The sequence below is a fragment of the Pteronotus mesoamericanus genome, unplaced genomic scaffold, assembly GCF_021234165.1.
Source record: "Pteronotus mesoamericanus isolate MK-2021 breed Mesoamerican mustached bat unplaced genomic scaffold, CSHL_Meso_final contig_73, whole genome shotgun sequence".
Taxonomy (NCBI): Eukaryota; Metazoa; Chordata; class Mammalia; order Chiroptera; family Mormoopidae; genus Pteronotus; species Pteronotus mesoamericanus.
This window is the reverse complement of record NW_026555245.1, coordinates 656,678-669,697: the sequence shown is the minus strand read 5'-3', so window position 1 is coordinate 669,697 and position 13,020 is coordinate 656,678. Positions and strand designations below refer to the sequence as shown.

The following is a 13,020-nucleotide window of genomic DNA, read 5'->3' as shown; positions in this document are numbered from 1 at the left end:
ACCCCATAGATAGAGAAGTGGAATCCACAAGGGAATTTTAGAGAACATAGAAATACCCAGAATTAGGTATCTGCTAGGATTCAGTAACCAAGATCAAAGTCTCTTGGTCTATGATACTTAACACAAAAACACTATAGAAATTAGGAATTACAAGGAGACGTCAATTAAAAATGTAATTCTCCAGTAGTTTGTAGATTCTGCATTAAAATCTCCTATGAGGGAGCAATACTTCTGCTGGGATCTCCTGGAAAATGTCTTTTCCACTGTTTTGATTTTAATCCAGTTCTCATTGGGGGCTAAATGACCCCTTTGTCCACTTCTGAAAACCAAGATAGTAAACCTGACACTGAAACTTGATTTAAATCATCTTTTTAGGTCTGAGAGGCAAGGCAGGCAGATAACACAGCTAAGCAAAGATATGTAGCAAGACATGGACTGTGTCCATGGATGGACCTTTGCTTATGTGTTGTAGTAAGGCATGCATACAAGGAATGGGCTGACAGGTGCCGTAGCAAGTCAAAATGGTTCCAAGTTATTTCCTGTTATAAAATTCTGGGCTGTTTCAGTTTCATTAAGAGAAACACCAAAATTCCTCCTAGGAGTAATAGTAAATAATTCTGGAAACCTGAGTGTCAAAAGGAATCTTACGGGTAATTTTATCATTGATGTTAAATACTTCCAAAGTACCTGTTACCAAAATCACTCCTGTCATTAAGCTTTTTCTGATAAAGTTCCAGGGGTCCAGCTGGAACTTTATTTTTGGACTATTTAGCAACATTTTCCTAGTATATGGAGAGATGAACATTTTAAATCAGAAGGAGGAAATTTTAAAATAAGCAATAAAATCATCCTTATCCTGTGAGGGCATAGATTGCTACCTAAAATTTAGTTAGGCCTCATTTAAGCACATAAATCAAATAAATGTCATATTTATTTTTCATAATTTATCAGACTGTTTTGAATGGGAGACATTGTTTCTATTGTACTTTTTCTATTTTTTTTAACTAAAATTATTTCAAAGAATTTCTCAATTGTACTCAATACATCCCTATGATAAGGAGTTACTTCCATCTTCCATACTGAGCACTGAGAGGAATGTCTCATTCTCTGTTCCTAATGGTGTAGTTCAAGCAATTGACAGAGATGTCTGATTTGGGGACTGGGTGGGGTTATGAAACAAGATCAGCTTATAGTCAGTAACTGCTGAAGCTGGGTAATGTTTATATGGGGGAAAAGAACTTCAAGTCATAGTGGTTTTTGGAAACAGTTTTGGATCTTGCACATCTTCTATCTGATCTAGGTTCATGAAATGCCAGTGTGCTGGCATTAGGAAAACATGTAATGAAGAAGCCTCCTTTAGGAAACTTATCTGGGGAACCTATTAATATTAATATTGTTCAAGTTAACACATATTGAGCTCACACTATATGCTGGGCATGGTGCAAAGCGCTTCATGCATATTACCACATTGGTTCCACATAACTGTTACATGAGGTAAGTGCTATTATTATCCCCTTTCGGCTAAGGAAACTGAGGCTCAGAAGTTGAAAACTTGTCCAAGGTCATTCAGCTAGCTAGTGACAGAAGCAGGTATTGGCTTAGAGAGTCTGACTCCAGAGCCCACTCTTGAAACCACTTTGTAAACTATCTCTCCTATTTAAATGAGATAAAGTACACAGAGGGCTTCATTCAAGCCCTGACATCCAGGAGGTGCTCCTCCTTTCATTCGCAAATATTTTTTGTGCATCTACTAGTTACTAAATATTGTCTGGGTAGCAGAGATATAGTGGAGAAAAGATAGATAAGGTTCCTCTTCTCATGGAACTTACATGATTGCTCATCTTTCCTTTTCAGTGTTTCATAAAATGCCATAGATACTAACGATTCTTCAACAGTAATTAAAAAGTAGGTTTCCCTCAAATAGTTTGTTAACCTCACAGAGAGCTCCTGGGAGACTAAAGAGGAGGGTCTAAGACAGGACCAGGCAGCAAAGCAGCAAGAGGAAAAGATGGTAATGAAAGCATCTTCATCCAGCATAGGAAACACATGTGACCACAGGGTAAGAGGTACTAGCTCTGTCAACAACTCCCAATGAGCCCTTTTCAAGGTCTTGCCTTTCTCTGGGCCTCAGTTTATCCTTCTGTAACATGTCTGGGTTGGTCTCTTCTACTTGCTTCTGCCTTGACAAATAATATGTATTTTATCCCTTAAAATTAAGGCAAAGATCAGTGTGATGACTCCACTCCAGAGAAATATTTCATCTTCCATTAGCCATTTACAAGCTACTGATGGAGTTGTCTCCTGCACAAGGGAATGTGTCACCTTCCTCTTGTCACATTCACACTTGTAAAATGTCAGGGCCTACCAGGTTACATTTTTCAAATGACCAACTGCACAAAACTCTGGTGACAGGATCACTTTCTCAAGAACAGGCTTGTGGAGCTCAAGTCAGACAGATACACACACACACGACCTGTCACTTAGGAGGGACTCACCGGTCAGCATAGCGCAAGGTATTTAGAGTGTGTTCAGTGGCCACGTGGCTTGGTGAGATGTTGGCAATCATGCAGGTCTTGGCATTGCCAATGAAAGAGTCTTTCAGGACCTAACCAAAACAAAAGGCAGGCCAATGAAGTCAACTAACAAAGGGCATATTGACTACTTATTGTGTGCAGGACACTGGGCCACAGTTCCCCTGTCTACAAAAAGGCAATTCACAAAAGAAGAAACAAATAATCAAAAAACACAAGAACCGCCCCCCCAAAACAGTATTCACTTCACCATTAATCAAAGAAATGCAAACAAACCACTAAAACAACTATTTTTTTCACCCATAAGATTAAGACAGATTCATGATACCCTGCTAAAATGGCCCGAGCACTGTGTACCATGAACTGGTACAAGCTTTTGGGAGGGTGGTTTGGCAATATGCATCAAAATGTGAAAAATGTACACACTATTGGTTTGGCAAATGTAGGAGTTCATAAATGGAACAAACCAGGTCATTGTAAATGGAATACAACAGAACCATTCAAAATAACTATATATATCTGTACTTAGGCACACAGAAAGATCTAAAACTATCTTAGAGTGAGTTCCATAACTCTATATGTGGATTTCCATGTGTCTCTAGGGCAGAGATCCCTGGAAGGATGCAGCAGTGGTTGTCACTGGGAGATGGGATTTTCAGGTACTTTTCCCCGCCTCTTCTTTGTATGTGTATGTACTGTTTGAACTATCATTATTATTTTAATTAAATAGAAACATTTCCTGGGATGAGGAACCTGTTTTAAAAAAATAATAGATCAAATGTCAGAATCTGGACTAATTACATATAAGAAGGGTTTCCAAGTTCCCTGGTTGAAATCATGTTTGAGGACACAATCTAAACCATAAATCACCAATTCTTCCTAGTAAGGAGCTATGCCATTATAGGTTCTACCCCACCCTCTGCGGAGTCGCTGGTCTGGCTGCACAGAGAAAATGCTTCTCCCAGAACACAAAGATCTTCACCTAGACCACCCTCTACCTAGACTGTCCTCCACTGTGCACAGCACTTGGTGAAGAAAGGAACCTGGACACCCATAACTGTCTTCACAGCTGGTTGTACCTAGGCAGATCCCTCTATGCGCCATCTTCTGCAGCCACTACAGATGCTGACTTATTGGTGTTTTCTGTTTATAAATCTGAAGTACATTTTCCATGACAAATAGAAGAAAAAATTACCTACAGTTCTACCACTCAGAATAATCCATTTAACAAATGCATAGTTTTTCTGTGTAGTTTTTTCTCATTTCATATTTTTAAACTATAGATCTTGGTCATCTTTCCTATCAGTCAAAAAATCTATCATTCTTTTTAACTGCAGACATTACTTCCTGCATTGAAATACTGGTCTAAGTTTTACAGCTCAGAAAGCACCAAGTACAGCTACACCACACCCCCTCCAAAGGCTAGAGACTCCACTAAATCAGCAAGGTTTCTTTACACTAGAAATAAGCAAAAAGCTGTTAGATGATGACCGGAAGAGCACTACTGCCCCAATGGGAGCTGGGCTGCCTCATACTGCAAGTTTCTCTGCAGGAGGATGCCCCTCGCTACTCCTAGACTGAGAGCTCCTGGAAGGGACAAGCTTTTTTCCTCCACCCCCACCCCCACCCCTGGCTTTGCATCATGCCTTGCTAACAGTGGATGCTCTGCTGAACAAACACAGGAATGGAAAAAGCAACAAATGAGTGAATCAGAACAAACTCAAAGCTCACATTTAACTTTACCTGAGTTAATTTGCTTTGCCGGAAGGGAGTATGGGTGTGTTCCTGATCCAATGCTCGGATACATTCCTTCAGCTGCAAACAACGAGCACATCAAATATCATGCAGTGAGAGAATAACAGAAGAGATTTTTCTTATATTCAAAAGAAAGTCAATCCTCCAAAAAGAAGTCAAATGTCCTGGTAGTTTCCTATTCAACATGAAGAAATCAAGCTAGCCCTTGCCAGGTGGCTCAGTTGGTTGGAGCATTGTCTCTGTACCCCAAAAGGTTGTGAGTTTGATTTCTGGTCAGGGCCTAGGTTGTGAGGCAACCAATCAATGTTTCTCTTTTACATAGATGTTTCTCTCTCTCTAAGATCAATAAAAGCATATCCTCTGGTAAGGATTAAAAATAATAATAAAAATAACAAAATGAAAAATAAAGCCAGATTGGGAAACATCAGCTGGTGCTAGCTCTGCTAGGTAAGGGCCCCCTAACTTAAATGCTGTGACTAGCCCTGATAGTGTGGTACAGACAAACTCAAGCACCTTCCCACAAGTCCCAAGTCTAAGCTTACATAGTGACAGTTCTGGCTTGGAAGCTGTTTTTCTCTCCTCACACTCTTTCTAACTACTGAAGCATTTAAAGTAGAGAAAATATCTATACTACTCCTCTCACTTTCCCACTCATATGTACATACCTATAATTGTAGATTCAAGTGTAGATTAAGATATAAGTTGCCTGAGACTTCTGGTCAAGATGGAACCATAGGTAAACATGGCTCGCCACCTCACACAACCACATCAAAATTACCATCAGAAATCAAGTTGAATGGAAGTCTGACAACTACAGAGCTAAAAATACCACATTCATCCAGACTGGTAGGAGATGTGGAGACACTAAAAGGGCTAGTCCCTTACCCATGTGTGGTGGATAAAAATTCAAGAGGGATATCTTGGGAGCAAGGGGCCCCAGCCCCACACCAGGCCCTCCAGCCCAGGGTTCCAGTGCCAGGAATATAAGCCCCCATAACTTCTGGTTGTAAAAACCAACGGGTTTGAGTCGAGGATAGGACCTACTGTATTCCAAGCAGTTCCTCCTAAAGGGCCCTCACATAGACTTACTCCCTTTGAATTCCAGCACTGAGATAGCAGCTTGAAAAGCACTAGTGGCATATGGGGAGGAACTGAAGTGACTGGCATTAGGGTGAGATAAAGGGGACAGCTTTCTTCCAGAAAGGCAGGCAGAGGCCATTGTTCCCTTTCTGAGCCCTTCCCCAACAGAACCACAGAGCTAGCAGGTGGAGGTCATATCTAAGATTCCATAAACCTGGCTCACTTGGTTTGCTCTACCCTGGTGAAGCCTTGAAGCTCTGCCCTGCCCAACTTATGGCCCACCAAAGCTGTTAACAGTGGCTTTTCCATAGGAATGGCTGGTCTCAGCTTCACCTCTGCCTAAATCCTCTCAAACAAGCAAGAGCCAGCCTCAGCAAGCCCCTAGAACCTACTCTGGCTAAGCAGCCCCAGGCCCAACACTAGTAGCAGCTAACTTTGGACCACAGTTTAGCTTTGCCTTAGAAGTGCAAAGCCCAGCAGAGTAGCTGCCATCCATCTGCAGATTGCTTTGTAGCTCATGCTGGGCAGCCCAGGCGGAACACAGGTGGTAGCTGACCCTGACCTGCACCACCTGGGAAATCCCAGAGCCCGTGCACCCAGTGGACAGCTACAGACCACATTGGAACAACACCACTCTGCCCCTGCACAGCTGATCCTCCACAGGGGGGTGAAGGTTGGTGGTGAGTAGTCACAGCCAGTCCTTGCAGCTGACTGGACCAGGTATATCCCTTTCATTGACCTGCCAACAGCGATCAAGGCTCAACTACAAGAGGAGAGTGTACTCAGCCCACATGGAGGGCACACCTTGAATACCCAGTTTGGGTGATAAGGGAGGCTGGGCCACTGGGTCCTATAGGAGGCCACTACATTAGGCCACACTACCAGGACACAGAGTCATAGGAGCTCTCTACCTAACACATAGATATAAACATGGGGGGGCTGCCAAAATGAGGAGACAAAGAAACAGGGCCCAAAAGAAAGAACAGATCAAAACTCCAGAAAAAGAACTAAACAAAATGGAGGTGAGTAATCTATCAGAAGTAGCATAACTCTGGTTATAAGGATGCTCAAGGAACTTAGGACCTCAACAGCACAAAAAAGACCCACGCAGAAATGAAGGATATACTAATGGAAATAAAGAATAATTTACAGGGAATCAACAATAGAATGGATAAAGCCAAGGATCAAAGCAGTAATATGGAACATAAGGAAGTAAAAAAATAACTAATCAGAACAACAAGGAAAAAAAAAAGAATCCAAATAAACAAGAATAGTGTGAGGAGACTCTGAAGGGACAACTTCAAGTTTACCAACATTTGCATCACAGAGGTTCCAGAAGGAGAAGAGAAACAGCAAGAAATTGGAAATCTGTTTGAAAAAATAATGAAAGAAAACTTCCCTCATTTGGTGAAGGAAATAGACATGCAAGTCCAGGAAGCACAGAGAGTCCCAAATGAGATGGATGCAAAGAGGCTATTCCAAGATACATCATAATGAAAATACAAAATGTTAATGATAAAGAATCTTAAAAGCAGCAAGAGAAAAGCAGATAGTTACCTACAAAGAGATTCCCATAAGACTATGAGCTTTATTTCTCAAAATAAACTTTGCAAGCTAGACGGGACTGGCAAGAAATATTCAAAGTCATGAAAAGCAGGGACATATAGCCAAGAGTGCTCTACCCAGCAAGGCAATCATTTAAATCAAAGCACAGATAAAGAGCTTCCCAGACAAGAAAAAACTAAAGGAGTTCGTCATCACCAAACCAGTATTATATAAAATGTTAAAGGGACTTACCTAACAAAAAGAAGATCAAAACTATGAACACTAAAATGGCAATAAACACATACTGATTAACAATTTAATCTAAAACACAAACTAAACAAACGAGAAGAACAGAGACAGAATCATGGATAGGGAGAGCATTTTGATGATTTCCAGATGGTTGAGGGGTTTTGGGGAATGGGTGAATAGGTGAGGGGATTAAGAAGTACAAACTGATAATCACAGATAGCCATTGGGATGTAAAGTACAGTACAGGAAATAGGAAGTAGCCGAAGAATTCATACGCGTGACCCATGGACATGAACAAAGGGGTGGAGGGTGCCTGAGGAAGTAGGGGATGATGGGGGGGGGGGGGGGGCAAAGGGGGAAATTGGGAGAACTGTAATAGCATAATCAATAAAATATAATTTAGAAGAAAGAAAAGATGTAAGTTGTTTGAATGGGGCAGGAGAATGAGTCAGAGCTAGGAAGGAACTGAGAATCACCTAGGCCTACCTCCTCATTTTAAAAAAGCACAGATAAGAGCATGTCACTTGCTCCTGGTAACAGCCATCAAAGAAATGCTCACAGGACATCACTAGTGCCAGCAGAGACCTGGATACGTAAACCTCCAGGGGCATCAGGTAGAGCAGGAATGGGGCAAGATGAGGGAGGAGAGATCTATTTCTGAGTCATGCATCTAGGCTAAAAGGCAGTATATGAAAAGTTAGGGAAGAAAGAGAATGGAAGGAATTTCTTGGAAGTGTCAGTGCAAGGAATTCACCAAGAACAGGTAAGTAGCTTTGAGAGTTTGCTGTGGCTGTTCTTGACTGCAACCACAGATGCCTGTAGCTAATCCCTCTCTAAGAAGTTGCAGCATGTAAGAAGATATAAGGGAATTTCAACTTCTTCTTTTATTTAAAATTAATCCAATATCCCTAAACTTTATCACTAAATTCTCCAGAATGAACAGGTAACCAAAACATATGTCTGAGTCCTAACTATCCCTTATATAATCAAGTCTAAGTGTGGCCATCAATTCTGATGTGGCCTTGGGAAATGGAGAGTAGACTTTACTAAACACTGAGAATATCCAAGTAAAATACACAGGAAAGAAACAAGGGGCACCTTTATGCACCTCACAGAGTACAAAATTTTGATTCTATTCTAGATGGCTTGTTCCCAGGCCCCTTTACTTGATATACTGCCCATGTGAGATAGGTATAGTCAAGCCCCAAAGGGTTGTATGACTTCATAGGTACTCCTTCCCAGGCTTCATAGCTGATTCCTGGACCATAGTTTTAAATATGAGAATCACAGGTTTCTTGCCAGAGGTTGTGGACCCTTGGCCAATTCACTCAACCCATCTGAGCCTCAGAATCCTGAACAATAAACTAGGGTCAAGAGAAATTGATTAACTTACTTCACAGAATTGTTGTAAAGGCTAAACTGACCAGCATATAGTAAGTACTCAAAATATATTGGTTCTGGGGTTCCTTGGAGAAGCGGATGACTTCAGGGTTAGGGCTAGGAAAATACAAGATGAAAGTGTGACATCTTATAGTATCAAAAACCAAGAAGATGCTGAAACAATGATGGAGCATATTAAAAGGATACAGAAGCCAAATTGAGAGAGCTTTCCCAAAAGCCAAATCTTGGACAATTGGAGCAACAAAATAAATAATGATAGAAATGGATTATAACCTAGTAATAAAATAAATATCCATTTACAGTTATAAAGAAATAATCTAATAAATATATAAATTAGAGAGAGAGGACATCTCTTTCTTACAGCAGAATTTCAACTAATAAATATAGAAAGAATAATGGAAATAGAGAATCCCATCAGGTAAACACCAGAATAAATACTGCAGGTAAGATTCATCAATGGATGCTAAAATTAGGTATCCATTGATGTAGACAGGATATTTCCATAGTTCCAAAGTATCTTCCCATAAGATACTTATTAATTACAAAGGAAAAAATAGTACCCTTACAGTGGAGAAACCTAGTATAAATCACCTTAACTAGGTTATCAAGGTTAACATCACCAGTAATAAGACATACCGACTTCACACAACTCATAATATGATACACTGAGAAGGATACAACTTCAGGGGTACTCTCACTAAAAATTCATTACCTCAATCTAACGATAAAATATCAGACAAATTCAGAGACATTCTGCAAAATAACTGGCTGGCATTCTACAAGTGTTTAAGGCCATGAATGACAAAAACTGAGGAACCTACAGAGACATGACAACTAAATGTAATACATATAGAATCCTACACCTGAAAAAGGACATTGATGAGACAACTGGTGAAATTCAAACTCATTGTAGATGAGTTAATAGCATTACACCAATGTTAACTTCCTGATTTAGGATTATTTTACTACATTATGTAAGATGCTAACATTAGGGAAGCTGGATGAAGGAATGCTATGTATTTATTTTTGTAACTTATTCTGTAAATCTAAAACCATTTGAATATTAAAAAGAAGGCCCTGGCTATGAATATTAAAAAGAAGGTGTGGCTCAGTGGACTGAGTACCAGCCTGCAAACCAAAAGGTTGCTGGTTCAATTCCCAGACAGGGCACATACCTGGGCTGCAGGCCAGGTGCTCAGTTGGGGGTGAGCGTGAAGCAATGATCCATTGATGTTTCCCTCCCACTCTTTCTCCCTCCCTTACCTATCTCTAAAGATAAGTAAATTAAATCTAAAAAAATTTATTTTTTAAAAAGCTGATTTTTTTTCTCACCTCTCTTAGCCTCCCAATTTATCCCTCATGAGGTCTGGAAATAATGTGCCTAGCTGGAGACTTCAGTTCGGACCAAAAGGACTTAAATAATGGGGCATAGGTAGCAGCACTATTACAGCTGTAAAAAAGGAACAAGAAAGATCTCTATGAACAGCTATGGAGTGAGGTCCAGGATACTATTAAATGAAAAAAAAGCAAAGGGCAGAACAGTGTTTATAGTATGCTACCTTTTTATCCCTAAGAAAAAGGGGTGAATACAAACATATACATAGGTAGAAAAATGATTATTAAACAGGAGGAAAGTAAGAGTTGAGGGGACAGGGATGGACACTAGGCTTCTCTGAATGTGCCTTGTTTTACAATTTTTACTTTAACTGAATATGAAACTGATAAGTGTAAACACACAGTGAAGAATTATTCCAAGTGACTTCCCAACATAACATTACGATTGTATATCCCTAGTGGGATACAACCTAAGGATAAAAAGGAAATTGCAAAGGAATCTTAATTTGAATTCAGTAATGATATTATGAGTAATAATAATAGCATTATTTTTGAAATACATATATATATTAAAGGAAATAAGATTATATTAATGTTTTAGGATTTAAGAATTCTAGAATAAGAGAAAAGGGAGAGAAATACAAGTTTAAAATGTTAAGCAAAAACCCTATAATCTTTTTTAATTGCTACTTATCCCCACTGTCGCTTTTTTATCATTTAAAGAAATTTTTCAATTACAGTTTACATTCAATATTATTTTGTATTAGTTTCAGGTATACAGAATAGCAGTTAGGCAATCCTATACTTTACAAAGCGTTCCCCTTGATATTTCCAGTGTCTACTTGGCACCATACATAGCTATTACAATATTATTGACTATATTCCCTATGCTGTACTTTATATCCTGTGGCCAATTTGTACTTCTTAAACCCTTCACCTTTTTCACCCAGTCCTCCTTTCTGGTAACCATCAGTCTGTTTTCTGTATCTTTGAGTCTGTTTCAACTTGTCTCTTTATTTTGTTCTTTAGATTCCACACTATAAGTGAAATTATACAGTATTTGTCTTTCTTTAATTGACTTATTTTACTTAGCCTAATATCCTCTAGGTCCATCCATGCTGTAACAAATGGTAAGATTCCATCCTGTCTTATGGCCAAGTAATATTCCATTCTATGTGTGTACCACATATTTTTTATCCACTCATATACTCATGGGCACTTGGGTTGCTACCTTATCTTAGCTATTGTAAATAATGCTGCAATGAACATAGGAGTGCATATATTCTTTCAAATTGGTATTTTGGGGAAAACCCTATAATCTTAATTTTGAATTAATTTATTAGTATGAATCCCTGACATATTCTTCTTTCAAAAAAATCTATTTCCTAGCTGTGTCCATCAAAAAGATCTAGAAGCAAGGACTAACCCAATGGTAGTAAGCACCCCTAGTACCCCTAAATGGTCTCTAAATACCATTTCCCTCAGACACCAGGCTTAATTAATAAATGGCTGATTCAAACCCGGGAAAGGAAATGTACAAGATGAGCCTAGAAGAGAAAACCAGGAAACTATCAGGGACTAGCAGGGTAGGGTCAAAGACACAGCAACATACTTGTAAAGGTTCCCACTAGCCAAAAATATGCAATTTAAGCATCAAAAAAAAAAAAATGATTACAATGACATACAATGAGTTTATAGTAAAACAAAAACAAACAAAAAAGTAACCAACAAACTTATTGATGTTTAGATTACCAAAACACCAACTCATTCTGAAAACTGGTGAGTAAAGGCAAAGAATTAAGCATTTATCTTGCCTCCACTGTATGAACTGTATTTCAGGATAATCACAGAATTGAAAAAAAGTTTTTTATGACTATAAATACAGAAGGAATATTAGATTTAGAATATCACCGTTCTGCAGTCCTTAATGAAACAATGGATATAAGTGATGCTCATCAATGGCTGCTAAAATCATTAGGTGAAAAAGATTGATGGAAAACTTTAAAATGGAGGAATTATGTTGACAACACTCAAATCTTTCTTAATTTTAAAAATCACAAAAAGAAACAACCAGACATTCTGTACCTCCTGATATGTTCCTATAGGAAGTCTAGGAATGACCCATGAATTATTCTTGCCAAAAAAAAAAGCCTAAATCTGATCAATCCTTTAGATCAGCACTTACACAATAGAGAAATATGTGTGCCACAAATGCAAGCCATATATGTAATTTTAAATTTCTAATGTCCATATTAATATATTAATTATAACATTAAATACATAATTTTAATCTGACATATCTAAGAATATTTCAGCATGTGATCAATATTAAAAATATTGAGATACTTTACATGCTTTAAAATCAAATGTGTATTTTATACTTGAAGTAGGTCTCAATTCAGACTTGCTGCATTTCAAGTGCTCAATAGGTACATGTAGCTTAGTGACTACATGTCTATTGAACAGCACATATACAGGTCTTAACCACTTTATAGAAAATACATAGGATAGAGTACCATGTTACACATCAACATGGGGATACAGTCAGTCCAATCCAGATTGTGGGAATCTTATAGGACAGTGACCCTGTTTTCTTAAACAAACACATTGATACAAAAAAGAGAGAGAGAAGAACTGATACGGAATAAAAGAGACATATCAACCAAAAGCAATACAAGGATCTTATTTGCATTTGGATTTGAAGAAACCAACCATTAAAAGACATTTATAGTACAACAAGAGAAACTATAATACTTAATGGATAATAGATAACATTAAATACTTACTTCTTTAGGTATGATAATGGTGTAAATATATTAAAAAGAAGAGTCTTATCGCATAATGAAATATTTGTGGAAGAAATAACATGACAATAGGACTTACTTTAAAATAATCCAACTAGGGAAAGGAAAGTATTAGTTAGATTTTTCATATGTTGAAGCTGGGTGACTAGTATTTGGGAGATCATTATACTATTTGCTCTAGTTTTGTATGTTTGAGAAATCAATACAATTTTAAAAATTGATGAGAGGGAAAAAGCTTACCTAAGTTTACCATTCAGCAACTTCATAAATAATTCTCTATTTCTAATTGGCAGGGACTGATCAGAGGGGAAAAAGACAGG

At 38.4% G+C, this 13,020-nt stretch overlaps 1 protein-coding gene across 1 annotated transcript in view; it reads right to left on the bottom strand.

The window, feature by feature from the left end:
* The window catches only part of KIF24 (kinesin family member 24), a 48,753-nt gene that overhangs the window by 5,206 nt on the left and 30,527 nt on the right, over positions 1-13,020 (bottom strand). Inside the window, exons 8-9 of the mRNA XM_054583239.1 lie at positions 4,275-4,346; positions 2,496-2,605 (exon numbers count right to left, since the gene is read on the bottom strand). Coding sequence (XP_054439214.1) covers positions 2,496-2,605; positions 4,275-4,346 — 182 coding nt within the window. The remainder of the gene's footprint in view (positions 1-2,495; positions 2,606-4,274; positions 4,347-13,020) is intronic.